The following is an 18,844-nucleotide window of genomic DNA, read 5'->3' as shown; positions in this document are numbered from 1 at the left end:
ATTTTATTATACTGAATGTCTTATTTTTAAAGAGAATTTTACCTCTTTTATATAGAAATGAAGTGAATTCTACGGCAAACCGTACGCGCATAATTTACGCACCTGTAACAATTAGTTGTGTTACCCGTTGCTAAGTGTGTTGCTAATGCTGAGGGTAATAGAACGTCTAAACCAATCAGATTTCAGTATTTTACATGTGTCATGTTTCGTGTACATTTTATTTTTTGTTACGAAAGATTTGTCGTACGACTTAATTTTTTATGTTGGAAAACCGCGCCATACTCGATGTATGCACAACTCTGATTCTCTGTATCGAGGCTTGTAATCCACAGTGTAAGTCTTTTGACATTTGTAAACTAGGTTATTTCAACATATTTTTATGTGAATTATCTGTATGTTTCATGTCAGTAATGCTAAGCGATGCATATTCTTGAAATCTTGTATTTTATGTTTACCATGTGCTCGGTGTATGGGGCGCCATTTTGTCCATCATATTTCTGGTCATTTAATTTCGAGTTGCAGTTGATTAATTTACTTTAACTTGCTGTTTATCATATGAATAGACTGAATTCAACTGTTTAAATCATATGTGTAAGGTTTCATAATCTAATTGCAAACTCTGTCCTAATATTTTTTGTATGGAAACCTGTACCAGTCATTGATTGTTACATTTTTTTTGTTACAGCTTTTTACCGTCGTCTGAGACGGTTATCTGTCTCCCAAATAAACTGATTTCACCGACACTTGTGAGTCCGACTTTTATTGGGGCAGAACAGTAAAAAGACTAGGATGTCTACCTCAGCAGAGCAGATCACTCCCGACTCAACAGAGGGCACCCAGGTCACTCCTGACCCTACAGAGGATGCCCGGGAATCACAGACGACTGATGGCAAGAGGCAGTACGTCACACAAGATGAAGAGGAGTATCAGGAAGAGTACTATCAGGATGAGGACTCCTTTGCCGACATCTTAGCGAAGAAGAGGGCTGATGTAAGCCGAGCAAAGGCTAGGATGGCATACACCGCCAGAGAATTGGAGCTCAGGAAACAACGAGTGGAACTCGATGCTGCAATGGAAATGCTACATCTCGAGAGAGAGGCTGCAGAAGCTGAAGCTGATTGTCAAGCCTTTGAATCGACCATGATACAGATGTCACCTATGAAGAGACGAACGAGTTCCTTAGGCGAAGTCAGCAACTTTAAACCAGGACAGGATCAATCCACTCCACGTCAACCTTCTGCATCGCCAGGACTACTGACCGGTACTTCCGATCCGACTCAACTTGACCCGGATGCACAACCCTATGTACCTGCAGCACAGCCTTTGGTTCCTGACACACAGCCGTCCGTGCCTGTCGCACAACCGTACGTGCCTACTGCACAGCCTTATGTGCGTGCCGCACAGCCGTACGTGCCTACTGCACAGCCTTATGTGCCTGCCCCACAGCCCAACGTGCCTGCCGCACAGCCTTATGTGCCTTCCGCACAACCTCACGTGCCTGCCGCACAACCTTACGTGCCTGCCGCACAACCTCACGTGCCTGCCGCACAGCCTCATGTGCCTGCCGCACAGCCTTACGTGCCTGCTGCACAACCTCACGTGCCTGCCGCACAACCTTACGTGCCTGCCGCACAACCTTACGTGCCTGCCGCACAACCTCACGTGCCTGCCGCACAACCTCACGTGCCTGCCGCACAGCCATCCATGCCTGCCGCGCAGCCTCATGTGCCTGCCGCACACCCTCACGTGCCTACCGCACACCCTCACGTGCCTGTCGCACAACCGTATGTGGCTGCCTCACACCCCTTATCACCACTTGTGACTGATCAGGGACCACAAGTAACTGATGTTACCCGATTCCTCCTGAGGAAGGACTTGCTATTCTCCAGACTTACTCACTTTGACGATAGACCAGAATCATACAGTGCCTGGAAACACAGCTTTATGTGTGTAGTGAATGAGCTTCAAGTCTTGGACTCCGAGCAGATGGACCTTCTTATCAAGTACTTAGGTCCGGAATCTAAGAAGCACGCAACAAGCATGAGGACATCCAACATCTTCGACATCTCAAGAGGACTAAGAAGACTTTGGGAAAGGTTGGATGAGCGCTATGGTGCACCAGAACATGTGGAAGCATCCGTAAGAGCCAAACTGTTGAGTTTCCCAAAGCTTGGCAACAGAGATCATCAAAAACTTTACGATCTGTCAGACATTCTTATGGAGATGAAGTTTTTGAAGGAGGATCCGAAGTACAGTGCAATGTTGGCCTATCTAGACTCATCCTCAGGGATTAGACCCATCATTTCAAAACTTCCGTATGGCCTGCAGGAGAAATGGACCAACAGAGCCATGAAGTACAAGCTTGAACATCAGACTGTGTTTCCACCCTTTGGTGTGTTTGTTGACTTCATGAAGGAGATGAGCAGAGTGAAAAATGACCCAAGTTTTGCGTATCACACTGACGCTAACCACAACGAAAAGCAGCCTATGAACGTTCCAAGGGGAAGAGTGAACACGAAGAAAACCACAGTGTATCAACCAACAGGATCCGGAAATCTGAGCGAGCCGAAGCTTGATGTGTGTATAATTCACACCGGTCCGGGTGTTAAACACAGTGTCAATAACTGTCGAGTGTTTAAGGCCAAGCCTATTGAAGAACGTATGAAGTTGCTCCGTGAACACAGACTCTGTTTTCGGTGTTGTTCCGCAAGTCATAGGAAACAAGACTGTAAAGAGGCCATCATGTGCAAGGAATGCGGAAGTGAGTTCCACACTACGTCTCTCCATGTTGATTCGTCACCAGCTCCTACCACTGGAAGGGCCTCATCAGTTCATGGCGGGGAGGAGGCTCCTAGGCGTCAGCAAGTAACAAAAGAACAGCACGTCACAACCATAAACAGCAACTGCACAGAAGTAGGGAAGGAATTTAAGGGAAAATCTTGTGCAAGAATTGTTCCCGCGACTGTCACCTATGATGGAAGAGCTGTCTCTCTGTATGCTATGCTTGACGACCAGAGTAACAAGACCTTGGCTAAGAAGGAATTGTTTGACTTGCTGAACATCAATACAGAGACAATACCTTACCTGATGACGTCATGTTCTGGACAAGTGACAACCTTCGGGAGAACTGCCTCAGGACTCTATATTGAATCAGCCAGGGGTGAGACCAGACTACCCTTGCCGTGCACGTTAGAGTGTGATGAAATACCGAACAACTACCAAGAGATCCCTACACCTGACGTTGCTCTTCAGCACAAGCACATGCGGGATATAGCCGGCGACATCCTACCCATTGACGCTTCAAGAAAAATTCTGTTGCTGATAGGAAGAGACCTTCCTCAAGTCCACCATGTTCTTGAGCAGCGCATAGGACGTGACCACGAACCATTTGCACAGAGGTCACCCCTTGGTTGGACGATCATCGGCGACACATGCTTGTCTGGACAACACAGACCAAGAGCTGCGAATGTGTACAAGACCTTCATCACGGACAGCGGACGTGGAACTATTCTTGAACCATGTGCCCAGTACTTATCCGTGAGAGAGAAGCTTCCAACCAGAGATGTGACAAACAGATTACGGGTATCTGACACTTCATCTGATGAACACTTATTCAGACGCACACCAGATGATAACAAAGTGGGATCATCAGTGGAAGATAGGATGTTTATGGACATCATGAACAAAGAACTATTGATAGGTGAGGATGGAAAGTGGGTAGCTCCCCTACCCTTCCGCCAACCAAGATTACGACTACCAAACAACTATGAGGTTGCATTGAGACGTGCACGAGCCTTGGACGCAAGTCTCAAGAGAGATCCAGTAAAGAAGGAACACTTTGCGACCTTTATGACAAAGCTGTTCGACAACGATCATGCTGAGAAAGCACCCACTTCCAAGTCAACGCAGGAGCAGTGGTTTCTTCCTCTCTTCGGGGTCTACCACCCTCAGAAACCTCACCAGATCCGGGGCGTATTTGATTCCTCTGCGAAGTTCAAGGGAACCTCTTTGAACGACCAACTGCTGTCTGGCCCGAACCTCACCAACAGCTTGCTTGGAGTGTTGCTTCGTTTCAGGAAGGAGATGATTGCTGTCGTAGCAGACGTGCAGCACATGTTTCACTGCTTCACCGTCAGAGAAGAGCACAGAGACTTTCTCAGCTTCCTTTGGTACAAGGACAACGAGATCGGAACGGAACTAACAGAATTCCGAATGAAGGTCCACGTTTTTGGTAATAGTCCTTCTCCGGCCATAGCGACACTGGGCCTCAGGAAGATCTCAGAACTATCTGAGGAAAGCCATGGACCTGATGTCAAGGAGTTCATCAAGAGGAACTTCTACGTTGATGATGGTCTGACATCATGCTCAACAAGCCAAGAAGCAGTAGACCTGATGTGCAGAACCCAGGACGCATTGAAGCAATACGGGAACCTAAGGCTCCACAAGTTCGCATCAAACAGCGCGGATGTCATGAAGGCGTTTGAGCCACGAGACTTAGCACAGGACATCTACGACCTGAACCTTGATGAGGACCAGCTCGTGCAACGGAGTCTTGGTATGCGATGGAACTTGTCGAGTGATATGTTCGAGTTCCGCATCTCTACTGATGACAAGCCCACAACACGCAGAGGTGTACTGTCGACAGTGAACAGCCTCTTCGATCCATTAGGCTTTCTCTCACCTGTTATCATCAGCGGGAAACTCATTCTTAGAGACGTAGTGACCTGTACCTCAGACTGGGATGAGCCGCTGCCGGACCATATTCTGGCAAGCTGGGAAGAGTGGAGTTCATCTCTGAAGGAGTTGGAGAAGATCCACATACCCAGAACAACCGTGGTACATCTTAGCAAGGCAGTAAGAAAGGAACTGTGGACATATGCGGACGCGTCAGAGAAAGCCATAGCTGCCGTTTCTTACATGAAGGTGTACTACGAAGATGGCTCTGCGATGACTGGATTTCTACTAGGGAAGTCTAAAGTGGCACCAGTATCAGGCCATACCATACCCCGTTTAGAGCTTTGTGCAGCTGTTCTAGCCATTGAGATATCGCAGATAGTCATGGATCACATGGACATAATGTTCGACTCGGTGAAGTATTTTTCCGACAGTCGTGTGGTATTGGGGTATATCCACAATGATAAGAGACGATTTTTTATTTACGTCTCCAACAGGGTCGAGAAAATCAGAAGCCTTAGTGAGCCGTCGCAGTGGAACTTTGTGCCGACACACCTCAACCCTGCTGACGAGGGCACTAGAGGCGTAGTTCCTAAGGACATTGGAGAGTGTGCTTGGCTTAGAGGAACTACTCACCTGCAGCGCATTGACGACGAAACCAAGGCAGAAGGGTTTCCCCTACAGGAACCTCTGTCAGACAGAGAAGTCAGACCTGTATGTTTGAAGACTGAGTGTGAACCTATGCTTGGAACTCAGAGATATGAGAGATTTTCCAGCTGGGACAGATTGGTCGAGGGTATCGCCCTGCTCCAGCGATTCATCATAAGCAGAAAGGGAGGTAAATCACAGATTTTACCGAAGTCCATAGACTACTCTCAAAGAGCAGAAAACTACATTATCAAGACAGTGCAAAGAGAAGTCTATTGTGAGGAGATTTACTGTCTGAGGTCCAAACAACCATTGCCGAAGAATAGCAGCATTCTTGCATTGAGTCCGTTCCTCGACGACGATGGTATTGTTAGAGTTGGTGGACGCTTAAGACATCTCAACGATGCGACTGTCTGCAAGAACCCTATACTGATACCGGGGAAGCATCACATTGCGACCTTACTTGTACGCAAGTACCATCAACTGGTGCAACACCAAGGGCGCCACTTTACGGAGGGAAAGGTCAGGTCCTGTGGGTTCTGGGTCACCGGCTGCAAGCGCCTTGTTTCGTCCCTCATTCACAAGTGTGTTACTTGTCGGCGACAACGTGGGAGCTTCGCAACCCAGAAGATGTCTGACTTGCCTACAGACCGCATACTGCCAGGAGAGCCACCGTTCACTTCGGTGGGAGTAGATATCTTTGGGCCCTGGGACGTCGTGACTCGTCGCACTCGGGGAGTTCCAGCCAACGGCAAACGATGGGCAGCACTGTTCACATGTCTGGTGACACGCGCAGTCCATGTCGAGGTAGTAGAGGAGATGTCCGCATCATCCTTCATCAACGCCCTGAAGCGCTTTACAGCCATACGAGGACAGGCAAAGGAGTACCGTTCCGACAGAGGAACCAACTTTGTTGGCGCTACCGACCCTCTACAGATCGACGCAATCAACGTGGAAGATCGTCAGGTCAAGGATTTCCTGCACTCTCGGGGAACAACCTGGATTTTCAACCCGCCCCATGCATCCCATATGGGTGGAGCTTGGGAGCGCATGATAGGGTTGACACGGCGCATATTGGACAACATGTTGAAGGATCATTCAGCACAGGGTCTTACGCACGAGGTACTTACCACCTTTCTGGCCGAGGCAAGTGCGATCATAAATTCTCGCCCACTTACCGCCGTTTCGTCAGATCCAGACTCGCCTTTTGTCCTTACCCCAAGCATTTTGCTTACTCAGAAGACGGATGTACCGACCGAAGCTGTATGCGACACAACTGCTAAGGACCTCTTCAAGGTACAGTGGAAGAGAGTACAGCACCTCGCCAAGATGTTCTGGGACAAATGGAAGAAGGAATACCTGCATACCTTGCAAGCGCGTAAGAAGTGGCATCATGGTCAACGTAACATTAGTGTTGGTGACATAGTGTTGTTAAAGGATGTCGAAACCCATCGCAACAACTGGCCGCTTGGACGCATTACTGCAACGTTTCCTGGCAAGGACAACTTGGTTCGCAAGGTTGAAGTACGTGTCAGCAAGGACGGCAAGACCACCTCTTACGTCAGACCAGTGACGGAACTCATTTTATTATTGGAGAACTGAATGTTTTCTGTACTAAATTGTATTCAAATCTTGTGTGATATAATTTTATATATCAGACGGGGAGTGTCATGTTTCGTGTACATTTTATTTTTTGTTACGAAAGATTTGTCGTACGACTTAATTTTTTATGTTGGAAAACCGCGCCATACTCGATGTATGCACAACTCTGATTCTCTGTATCGAGGCTTGTAATCCACAGTGTAAGTCTTTTGACATTTGTAAACTAGGTTATTTCAACATATTTTTATGTGAATTATCTGTATGTTTCATGTCAGTAATGCTAAGCGATGCATATTCTTGAAATCTTGTATTTTATGTTTACCATGTGCTCGGTGTATGGGGCGCCATTTTGTCCATCATATTTCTGGTCATTTAATTTCGAGTTGCAGTTGATTAATTTACTTTAACTTGCTGTTTATCATATGAATAGACTGAATTCAACTGTTTAAATCATATGTGTAAGGTTTCATAATCTAATTGCAAACTCTGTCCTAATATTTTTTGTATGGAAACCTGTACCAGTCATTGATTGTTACATTTTTTTTGTTACAGCTTTTTACCGTCGTCTGAGACGGTTATCTGTCTCCCAAATAAACTGATTTCACCGACACTTGTGAGTCCGACTTTTATTGGGGCAGAACAACATGTAAGTATAATAATATTACATGTTGCAAACTTGTTGACAGATATAACAAGTTACGCTTTGAGCGAAGAAAAATCTCTGTACCTGGCACTTTGTTATAAGTGTGATTTACTGTAAATCAACATGTGGACTCTGGCCCATGGCTGCAGACGATACCCACGGGCAGTCTTTCAAAACGTAGATGTGCAGTTTGACCTAGAAACTGACCAGTTTTATAGTATCTTCGAATTTCTCTAATATTGTCTGTCTAATTCCTTCCCAAAATTCCAATTTACGCAAGCACAATTAAAGTTTAATCCAAACTTCATAAGTCAGCCTACAGGCTGACTAATAAGACTAGTTTGTAGTTTTTTGATTTCACCGAAATGAAATTAAAGAAAAGGAACACAATACCCAGGGTTGCAGAAAGAGCCCTGATCCTATTAATGTTCTTATATAAGCACCCATCACTGGTTTACTAAAATATAAAGCTTTCAACCAACACTAATGATGACTGAACATTTTTGGAAGTCAAATTTTCTCGAAAGGAACGTAAACAACAATCAATCAGTTTTGTCCATTCATGTATTCAATACTGGATTTCCTGTACATATACTACTAAATTATCTGTACAAAATGTGGAATATTACTGAGAGAGAATATAACAAATCAAATATCAAACACTAATTCAAACAATTTAAAGTCTTCCATTGCTTAAATCAATTAATGCAATTTAAGCACTTTTTTAAAATACCAAGATTTAAATAATTTAAAAAATACAACTGGAAACTTAAAATTACTTTTAATATTACTAAAATTCAATACTGTAAACCAAATTTTATTAGCTTGCAAGAAATTTTCAGTGAGGTTCGCAACAGCCTCACCATCGCTAATACCCCACGAACCAGCCATCAAATGTCCTTGATATTAAAATTTTTAGATAACCTTCAACACCTTTCTTGCAAAAATAAGTCGTCGCAAACAAAGTTGTTGCAAATAAAAGTTGGCTAACAGAAGCATAAAATATGAAAATATAGACAATAGAGATGACTTATATGTACAAATGTATATGGTAATTTGCTTTCAAATCAAATTTTTTATAACTTTTTTTTTGAGAATTAAACAAAATCTCACAATTCATTTTTTGGGGGGAGTTACTGAGCCAGTATTCAATAAAACAGCATATATACTCCTCACAATATAATTACTGTGTAAAATCTTTCATATACCTTTGAAATAAAATGGAACATTAACTGAAAATAATCAATAAAAGCCTTCCAACTCTATGAAGGTGAGCTAACTAATACAAGGTCAGCACCATTAGCCTCTTTCCATCTTCTCCTAAATCTTTGAAAAATTTTGTGCCGTGTGTCATCTAGTGCATCCAATTAATAAAACTTTCTATAATAAATAAATAGGACACTCCTAATGGCTAACTCAGGGATAGAGCTTCCTTTGATCAAATCGTTCGTTATCAGTCTACTTCAATTAATTTTATAGAAGTGATTTTTAGAAAAACACCTTTAATTAAAGCTATTTCTCTTGTTTCATTGTCATTCCTATATATAATTACTATCCTGAACAATAATGCATGGCTGGGGGTTTTTGTTCCGAGGTGGTATTTCTCTGCAGAGAAGGGTTGGTGGAATTTTTCTGTATTACATGTATGTACTTTTTATAATACCCTTTAAATGGTTTAAAACAAACATTGAAAGCTATAGAGTCCTTTCCAACATGTACTGGGTAAATGTTAAATAATTCGTTAAAAATTTCAGACTAAATCCTTGATTTGTTTCAACAAAATCTCCAGACACTGGAAAGAATAAAACTGTTCACAAATTGACACTTACTTGTAACCTCTGAAAAAGTCAATGAGACAGAAACGAGAAGGAGTAAATCCAATTAAGTGTCAATCCATACACAAATAGTGCCCCCTGTCAAGCACTTGCACAGAAAAAAAAGAATGTACATTCACAGTTTCTCAAGGACCCTGGTGTCCTATTCCCAGGCAACATCCCACGAGAAAACAATGCCATAAGTTTGGGACTTCATTTTCTTTGTAATTACTGTGGCATTTGATCCTCTATCTATTGATTTCCATTGAAAAATTCTTCAGTAAATAAGTCCAGTGTTTGTTTTTATCATGTTGAGTTCTTCTGTGGCCCCCACCATCTCTTTTTGTACACAATTACCGTTTATTTACCTATATATCAAACATCGAAAATCAGAGAGAGAGAGAGAGAGAGAGAGTTCACTAAACTATGCATCCGAAACCAAGTCATAGGAAAGCAAACTTGTGTAAATAAAGCTATTATTTGTTCAATTTTATAATTTGGGTGTGATTTTCATGTTTAAATTCCAGCAGAAACTTAGTAAATAAGGCCCTTTTTGAAGACAGCCACCCTGCACTTGCCGCGATACGACTCCTTCAAAAGATATACTTCGTTTGTGTGTGTCAGAGGGAGCAGTATTGCCTGCTGTTCAAATAATCTTTAGTTCAATATTGATTGAAATTCACTGCCCTCTTCAAATACATCAGCACTATTAATGGTTTAAATCCAATACTCTCATAAAGACAGCCTTTAAAATTTGTATTATTTTTTATAAATAGTTTCCAACTACTTAACACCCTATTATTGACGAAAATAAAACAGACCTTCCTACTGCAACTGTTGATTCCCATGTAAACAATCAAAAAATTGAGAAATTCTTTTCACTTAAAGACACATTGTAAAGAAATGCATTATTGACGTGGCATTTAGATATTGCAGAGATGGTAAACTCCAAATATGTAATGAATCATTCAACAATTAAGCCGGAAAGGTATATTTTCATAGAAACATACCTTTTTTCTATTGTTAGAATGTTAGTGCAGCATTTTGCTTCTCTAATCAGTAATGGTCATTTCATTTAAGCTGCAGTGAAACCCCCCCCCCCCAAAACTGAAGAATACTGCAATAAAAAAAGCCAAAGAATAATATTATATATGATGCTTCTCTGGACTACAGGAGAAAAAACCCTAGTCTTTTGAGCTAGGTGTTAAGAAGGATGAAAAAAGTTCAGCTGAGTTGTACTAATATTAATCCTTATATGTATCACTTAAGGTCTTCCGTTTCCAACAAAAGACCTAATAATTTTCGTGTTGTTTCTTCTTATCATATTTCCCGCATCTTATTTTGTGCACACAATTTCTCGTTTATATTGAAATTATAGGTTATTTACAACTGTTTGTAAATCATGAAAATTCAGTACCTCATGACTTGAAAACACCGTTCGGAAATCGATGAAATCTCTTTTTTTGTGCAGATAAGTCATCACAATTATTATTTGCATAAACAGTCATTGCCCTGTACTCATCAGACATTGAGGCAAAGAGTGGTAGGAGACAGTTGTAAACAACATGAAATATTAATAAAACAATAATCTCTTGATTAATCTCTTGATTTTGCATTATTTCTTATTTCTTCTCAGCATCATTTCGAATATTGGACTTTTGACACATTCAAAACAAAAAATCATTCAAAGTAAGTGACCTAATAAGTGGGGCTTCTATTACCACTAAATTGTTCTAATGAATAGAAATATAATTTCTGTGGTTTTTCATAGCTTTTTCAACAAGTTTTCCAGCAACTATTGATCATCACATATTAAAGCATAATAGTGTACTAAAAATATCCCATTTTGAGAATTTCCTACTTCCACAATTATAACCCCTCACTTGAATACAAGTACTTATCCTCTGAAACCTTTAGTGACCAATTGCAATAATCTGAATTGGCCACGAGTTTCAGATGATGGCAAATACTGTAAATGTGGTTATTTTAGCATGTGGGAAACTTACACTATTTACGCAGCAAGCTTAAAACCTTGTAAAAACCCCCAGTGCGTATGGTAAAAAAACATAACTTTAGTGTGGTACATCATGCATCAGCATATTTAATACCAACGCGCATTGTTTGACTATAGAAAATACAACCTCAACCACCAGCAGAAATAAGTTTCTTTAGAGAAGTTTGTTATATGAAAAACTAAAAGTTTCAACATGTTTACAGTAAATGATATAAAGCCATCACAACATCAGTGTAAAATGTAGTATGTTACACACAAGTGAAAAGCTGTCAATGTGACAGCAAACCAGGTTTCCTTTTATGTGAACTGTATATCCATAATCCATGTCAACCCGTATCCTGTGAAATGGAGTACCCTATATGCAATATTTTGCAAAAAATTGACTAAGTTCAAAAGCTGGTATTTTTTTCATAAATAATCAGAAATCAAAATCCTAGAAATATGCACACCTCTGATATATGTACAATTGATCTGCAAAAGAAAAACTTTGTATCTTGAAAACTGTAGGAGGAGTAATCCGTACAATGAGGGTACCCTGTATGCAATATTTTGCCAAATAATGACTAAGTTCGAAAGCTGGTATATTTTTCATAAATTATTGGAAATCAAAATTCTAGCAATATGCACACCTCTTATATATGTACAATTGATCTGCAAAAGAACAACTTCCTATCTTGAAAACTGAAGGAGGAGTTATCTGTACAATGAGGGTACCCTATATGCAATACATGTATTTTGCCAAAAAATGACAGTTCGAAAGCTGGTATTTTTTTGATAAATTATTGGAAATCAAAATCCTAGCAATATGCACACCTCTGATATATGTACAATTGATCTGCAAAAGAACAACTTCCTATCTTGAAAACTGTAGGAGGAGTTATCCGTACAATGAGGGTACCCTTTTGGCAGCCGCCCACCCACCCGCCGCCATTTTCACCATTTTAATAACCGGATCTTTCTGTTGGAAAACCTGGTTAATAAAACAAAAGAGAGACTGTTTTCAAAATTTTCCAAAATGACTGAAGAAATATTCATGATCTCAGATAGTTATTAGATACTTTTTGAGCATAAAATCGATGCACGATTAAACCGTTCCTGTCCTTTTTTATAACAAGAGAAAGTAAAGCATTCTGATTTGTCTAAAATTAAATCACCATTTTATATTTATCTGTAGAGCATGGTTTTGTAAAGGCAAAATTTCCTTCAATAATATTTACCAATACAATATTTTAGCACAACAATAATGAATTCAACAGTTCTCTTACTGAATTCCAACATTTAATAAAGCATTCTTTGTACAGTATTTGAGATTGGAATAATATTGAATGTTAACCCCTGTGAAACCATTTAAACTGACTCCATTTTGAAAATGAACTTCATTAGGACCAGTGTGTCTTCAATGCCTTACAATGATCGAGAGAAATTGTTTCTATATATAACGTCTATGTTTGCTTTCCACTTCACATGCTAATCTTTAAACTCAACCTTTTTGTATCCAATTTGTCCCTATCACACCAAAAACAACTTGAAAAATTAGCTTTGTACTGAAGATCATGAAATTACAGTACCAGAGGTTTTCATAGGATGTAAACTAAATTGTGATGAAGAAAAAAACATGAATCAATATTTCTCATACAAATATTTAAAGCATTCTTGGTACTAAGTAAAAATGCACAAGATTAAAAAAGATTACAAAATTCAAACAAGAGGCCCATGGGCCACATCGCTCACCTGAGGAACAATAGGTATGATAAAATCAGCTTAATGGAGTCATAATACAAACTATCTGGACAATGTACAATAATACATGTAGATCCTGTATAAATAAAATCCATTTTCCCATGGATATTCTTATGTTTATAATCATTAGTCCCTTTTCTAACAGGATGATTTTATAGTCATATCATATGTTGAGTATTGCAGTTCTCCAAAAGATCCTTAACAATAGTTTATATATGGGATATAAATGTACATCAAACTCTGAACCTTCTCGGGAGGCCAAAGAATTGTCCTGGGGCCAAAGTCTTAACAATTATAAAGAATCATCTGGCTGATTAGTTTCTGAGAAGATTTTTAAAGATTTACCCTATATATTCCTTTGTTAAACTTTGACCCCCCATTGTGGCCCCACCCTACCCCTGGGGATCATGATTTTCACAACTTTGAACCTACACTACCTGAGGATGCTTTCACACAAGTTTCAGCTTTCCTGGCTGATTAGTTTCTGAGAAGAAGATTTTTAAAGATTTACTCTGTGTATTCCTATGTAAAACATCGACCTCCCATTGTGGCCCCATTCTACCCCAAGGGGTTATTATTTTCACAACTTTGAATCTACACTACCTGAGGATGCTTCCGAACAAGTTTCAGCATTGCCAGCTGATTAGTTTCTGAGAAGAAGATTTTTAAAGATTTACTCTAAATATTCCTATGTTAAACTTCGATCTCCCATTGTGGCCCCACCCTACCCCCGGAGGTCATGATTTTCACAACTTTGAATTTACACTACCTGAGGATGCATCCACACAAGTGTCAGCTTTCCTGGCTGATTGGTTTCTGAGAAGAAGATTTTTTAAGATTTACTCTATATATTCCTATGTTAAACTTCGATCCCCCATTGTGGCCCCACCCTACCCCCGGGGGTCATGATTTTCACAACTATGAATCTACACTACCTGAGGATGCTTTCACACAAGTTTCAGCTTTCCTGGCCGATTAGTTTCTGAGAAGAAGATCTTTAAAGATTTACTCTATATATTCCTATGTAAACCTTCGACCAACCATTGTGACCCCACCGTACCCCAGGGGTCATGATTTTCACAACTTTGAATCGACACCACCTGAGAATGCTTCCACACAAGTGTCAGCTTTCCTGGCCGATTAGTTTCTGAGAAGAAGATCTTTAAAGATTTACCCTATATATTCCTATGTAAAACTTCGACCAACCATTGTGACCCCACCGTACCCCAGGGGTCATGATTTTCACAACTTTGAATTGACACCACCTGAGGATCCTTCCACACAAGTGTCAGCTTTCCTGGCCGATTAGTTTCTGAGAAGGAGATTTTTTAAGATTTACTTTATACATTCATATGTTAAACTTTGACCCCCCATTGTGGCCCCACCCTACCCCCGGGGGTCATAATTTTCACAACTTTGAATCTACACTACCTGAGAATGCTTCCACACAAGTGTCAAGTGTCTGGCCGATTAGTTTCTGAGAAGAAGATTTTTATAGATTTACTCTATATATTCCTATGTAAAACTTCGATCCTTCATTGTGGCCCCACCCTACCTCCGGGGGTCATGATTTTCACAAATGTGTATCTACATTACCTGATGATGCTTTCACACAAGGTTCAGCTTTCCTGGCTGATTAGTTTCTGAGAAGAAGATTTTTAAAGATTTACTCTATATATTCCTATGTTAAACTTCGACCCCTCATGGTGGCCCCACCCTCAGGTGAGCTAAAAAGGTTAAGTTTACAATACAGTAAGTTGTTAAATTTGGTTTCTGGAAGAACAGACTTGAAAATTTTCTTAATAAATATTGACATTTTTTTTTTACTTTTTTTAATCTTTAGTTTTTAAGATCTGTGTACAAACATAGAATTGTGAGCAAATCTATGTATCTTGCTTATAATTCGAAGCTTAACACTCAAATATGGTTAGTAAATAGAAATTGTAAACAATTAAACACAAGAAACATGCACTACATGTAAAACAAATAAAGAACACAATTTATTTTTTCGAAATGAATCATATATATACATGTATATACCTACATATTTCCGTCAGCGATATCAAACTCTATTTAAACTGAATAAACTCGAGAAAAATGCCGAGCATCTCAACAAAACCTATTCAGGCTATTGCATTAATCTACCATTACGCAAAAGATAATGCAGAATTACCGATAGAATGAATTGTATTTCAGTACCCCTACATCAGATTTTGCTTAATTTGCGCAGGAAAACAGTTAACTGTTTGATTTACCGAAGTCTCTGTTTGATTTGATACGTAAAAATCACGAAATACAGACGATAGTTTCCAGGTTACAAAGCATAAATAATGAAAACGAAACGAAAATCAGAACAAGCTAACACCAACGTCATGTGTGAAAACTGTCAACGCATTGAAATATTTAGCCTCAATTTACTTCACAAAATCGGCACCAATATATTTTGCATGTTTAAAAATTTCCCTTCATACGCGAACTGTTGCACAACAAGCAAATTCATCATAGTCAGATCGACCCTTTTTCGTATAATGTCATGGCTGCTTTAAACAAAGAACCTCGTTTTAGAAGTACGGAATCATTTTACCGTATGCCGAACCCGAAGCTATTAAACTGATTGAAACACGCCTTTCCTTTATTATTATTTTCGTAATAACTCAGATTAGAAACAAAATTACCTCTTAATTTTTGCAATTTATATTTTCCTTCCCATAAGGATAATTTATGCTAAACTACGTTGAATTTGCCTCGGTAGTTCTTGAGAAGAAGATTTTTAAAAATGCACCCACCTTTTTCTACAGTTTCAAGGTTTTCTCCGCTTTGAATACAGATCGGACTTTTATTTCTGCAATTTATATTTGCCCTCCAATAAGGATGCTTTGTGCCAAATTTGGTTGAAATTGGATAAGCGGTTTTAGAGAAGAAGTTCAAAATGTAAAAAGTTTACAGACGGACAGACGGACAGACGGACGGACGGACAGACGGACAGACGGACGGACAGACGGACGACGGACAAAATGTGATCAGAATAGCTCACTTGAGCTTTCAGCTCAGGTGAGCTAATTAAAAAAAACATTACATTAGCAAGTTTGAATTCCCTCTAGCATATACCCAGTATCTAAATCCATTGGAAATCCCAAGGTTGGCCCCTAAAGTACTGACTCAGAGACTGATCATTGCAGGTGTCTGCATCGGATTTACAAATGAGTATGTTTCCATTCCCAGTAGTAAAGCATTCAACCCGTCAATAACCAGCGTGTTGCTAATAATTCAGGATTCCATTTGATATATATGATGGATCAACAATATCTCTACAGCAAGGATTTTTTCAGCTACTACAATTTCCATTCTAAAGATTTTTACATGAAAGATTTATGGGTATTTTTTTAAGCTTTAAGAACACAAATTATAAAATTCCATTGCAAGAGGACACTAAACAAGGCATTCAAGGTTTTATTTTTTATCCTAGGGCAAGAGGAAGACTGTCCTTAAATATGCCATTCACAATTATATGGACAAGTTTTCAATACATGTATCTGCAATGATGAAACAAGACATTATCCCTTGATAAACTAGAGACAGAAACTTTAGATTTACGGTATGTTTTCAATACTTCTTGAATTGCAGGATATTGAACTCTGCAAGGTTGGATCTCACATCAACAGGTCAGGCATGGACAATGTTTGCTTTATTTTAGAATTAGCAGCAGCTAACTCATTTTCTTTCCAGAAAAACTATGGACCAACTTACCCAAATAAGCAGAATGATTTAAATCCAGGGACTTTCTTCCTTAATTAGTATATTCCAAAACACATAACAAATACGGTTAAATTCCTCAGATCCAGGACAGATTGATAGGTAGAAGACACACATACATATATAATCCAAAGCATCAAAAGGGCCCAGGGTTCTGTTAATATGGCCACTGTAGAGTCTCCCTTTTCAATGATTCCCGATTCCAGTTTAAATGTCCAAATAAACTCAATAAAACTTTATTAATCCCTAGTAAAAACTACTGTGTCTTGCACAAAGAACAGTTTTTAATATCAAACTTATATTTCTAGTCAGTAAATATCTCAACGTCAGTTCTCAGTGACTTGTCAAATGCACAATCAGACAGTCAGGGGGGAAGAAAAAGAAATATCAAAGAAATTAGTCTTGTCCACAACAAAACCCATTGTCTATTCCATTATTCTAGAACTTCCAGGGATTGAAGGGTGAAAGTCAGAAAGAAATTTGTCGCGTGGCAAACAAAACACTCTTTTGTTTATGCTTACAATAATTATTTAATTTTCCTCACGGTATGCCGTGACAATTGTTTTGGCTCCATTGTAAAAAACCTAAAGGTCCTGTAAAGACACCTTGTGCAGTCACTTTTCATTGCCATTCCTTGTCAAAGTGTTACAAAACCATTTAAATGATTGTACCCATGTAATTTGTGGCCTTTCGTCAAATGTGAAAAAAAATCATTCCAATTTGAACTTGCAGCATGATCATAAGTTTAAATGCCTTCCACTGAGGGAAGTAAATTACCCACTTTTACCTATATACACAGATAATCATTTGTCAAGATTGCAACCCTAGATTAATCCAGCTATTAAAATCAGAGGTCATTTAAAAACGCAAATATATAACAAAACCTCTCCATTTCTATTCCATTTCATTATTATAAAGTTTTTATTGTCTAATCTGAAAAAAGGTTTTTATGAAAAATCTCTTGCCATCATATCAAAGAGATATGACTAATACCCCTTTGCCTCAGATCTCTCGATGGCATAAGCAGATTAGAAAGGAAAGCCATTATAAAACACATGACACATTGGAAAGTGTATGTATACACAAACGATTTTTCCATGACACTAGAGGCCACCTGAAATGGTGTAAGAGTGGGTCATCTTACAAAAAGAGAGAGTCAACAGTTTGGGGACAGACATTTCAGTCTTACTAAACTTAGTGAAAGGATTACGGGAAATCTTTTCCTATTAATACTACATCTGTCTAAATAACATTTAAAAATATCTCAACTCAAGTGCAAACCATTTGAATTGCCAAGGAAAATCCCCTTAATGGCTTCTTTTGGTCAAAAACCGTTCCACTCTTGCAGAGACCTGACTTGTTCACAAGTCTATTGGCAAAATTCTTTCCATACAGCCGAATTCCAAACCTATCTCATTCAAAATACACTATGTACAATTATTTCCATCTCTTTTAAAAATCAAATTGCATAATGCTTTTAAACATAATACTACAATCATTCAGGAGATCATAATATCTATTAAATTCCTTAATAATGTGAACCAAATATCCGAGATACAGGCCTGTATGGTTATTAATATGATTTATTTTCTCTGCATTTAACCTTTAATGGTCAGAAATTCGACTGCAGGGAGAAATTATGAATTTTTATTATTTTCTTCAAGGTCTAAATTAACATGCAGAACAAACAATTTTAAACCTTGATGTCTCAAGGTCAGATCAGGGCTTGATCAACTATATGTGAGAAATATGACTGTACTTAGCTACTGTTAAAAAAAATACACATCACTTAATAGATCAGTATCACTCCATTAGAATATATGGCTTAATAAATCTTCTCTCTCAAATGGATGGAAATTACTGTTTACTATACATTCTAGATTCCCATCTGAAACTTTCTTGCAAAATTGAACAACATTTATCATAAGCCACCTCTTTTTTTCCTTTTACCTCACT

General features: G+C 39.2%; 2 protein-coding genes across 7 annotated transcripts in view; one reads left to right on the top strand and one right to left on the bottom strand.

Moving 5' to 3' along the window:
- LOC128167614 (ankyrin repeat and fibronectin type-III domain-containing protein 1-like) overlaps positions 1-18,844 on the bottom strand; it is an 87,543-nt gene that overhangs the window by 59,205 nt on the left and 9,494 nt on the right. Inside the window, exon 1 of one of the 6 annotated variants that reach the window (XM_052833425.1) lies at positions 16,883-17,224. The exons of 4 other annotated variants lie outside the window; for them this stretch is intronic. The gene's annotated coding sequence lies outside the window, so the exon portion shown is untranslated. Of the gene's footprint in view, positions 1-9,396; positions 9,415-16,882; positions 17,225-18,844 lie in introns of those variants that run through there. One more of the 6 variants, XM_052833428.1, reaches the window with a different exon arrangement.
- LOC128165912 (uncharacterized) lies at positions 205-7,534 on the top strand. The gene is made up of 4 exons (XM_052830853.1): positions 205-333; positions 686-1,473; positions 1,831-7,124; positions 7,477-7,534. The coding sequence occupies exons 2-3, from the start codon at positions 790-792 to the stop codon at positions 6,922-6,924; spliced, it is 5,778 nt and encodes a 1,925-aa protein (XP_052686813.1). The 5' UTR covers positions 205-333; positions 686-789; the 3' UTR covers positions 6,925-7,124; positions 7,477-7,534.

This window comes from Crassostrea angulata, chromosome 10 (genome assembly GCF_025612915.1).
Source record: "Crassostrea angulata isolate pt1a10 chromosome 10, ASM2561291v2, whole genome shotgun sequence".
In the NCBI taxonomy this organism is placed as follows: domain Eukaryota; kingdom Metazoa; phylum Mollusca; class Bivalvia; order Ostreida; family Ostreidae; genus Magallana; species Magallana angulata.
This window is presented reverse-complemented; position numbering and strand designations above follow the sequence as displayed.

Coding starts and splice junctions, on each gene's coding strand:
- LOC128165912 (XM_052830853.1), top strand. CDS start 790: ATGTCTACCTCAGCAGAGCAGATCACTCCCGACTCAACAGAGGGCACC. Junction 1,474..1,830: donor TGCCTGCCGCACAGCCTTAT/GTGCCTTCCGCA, acceptor GTGACTGATCAG/GGACCACAAGTAACTGATGT.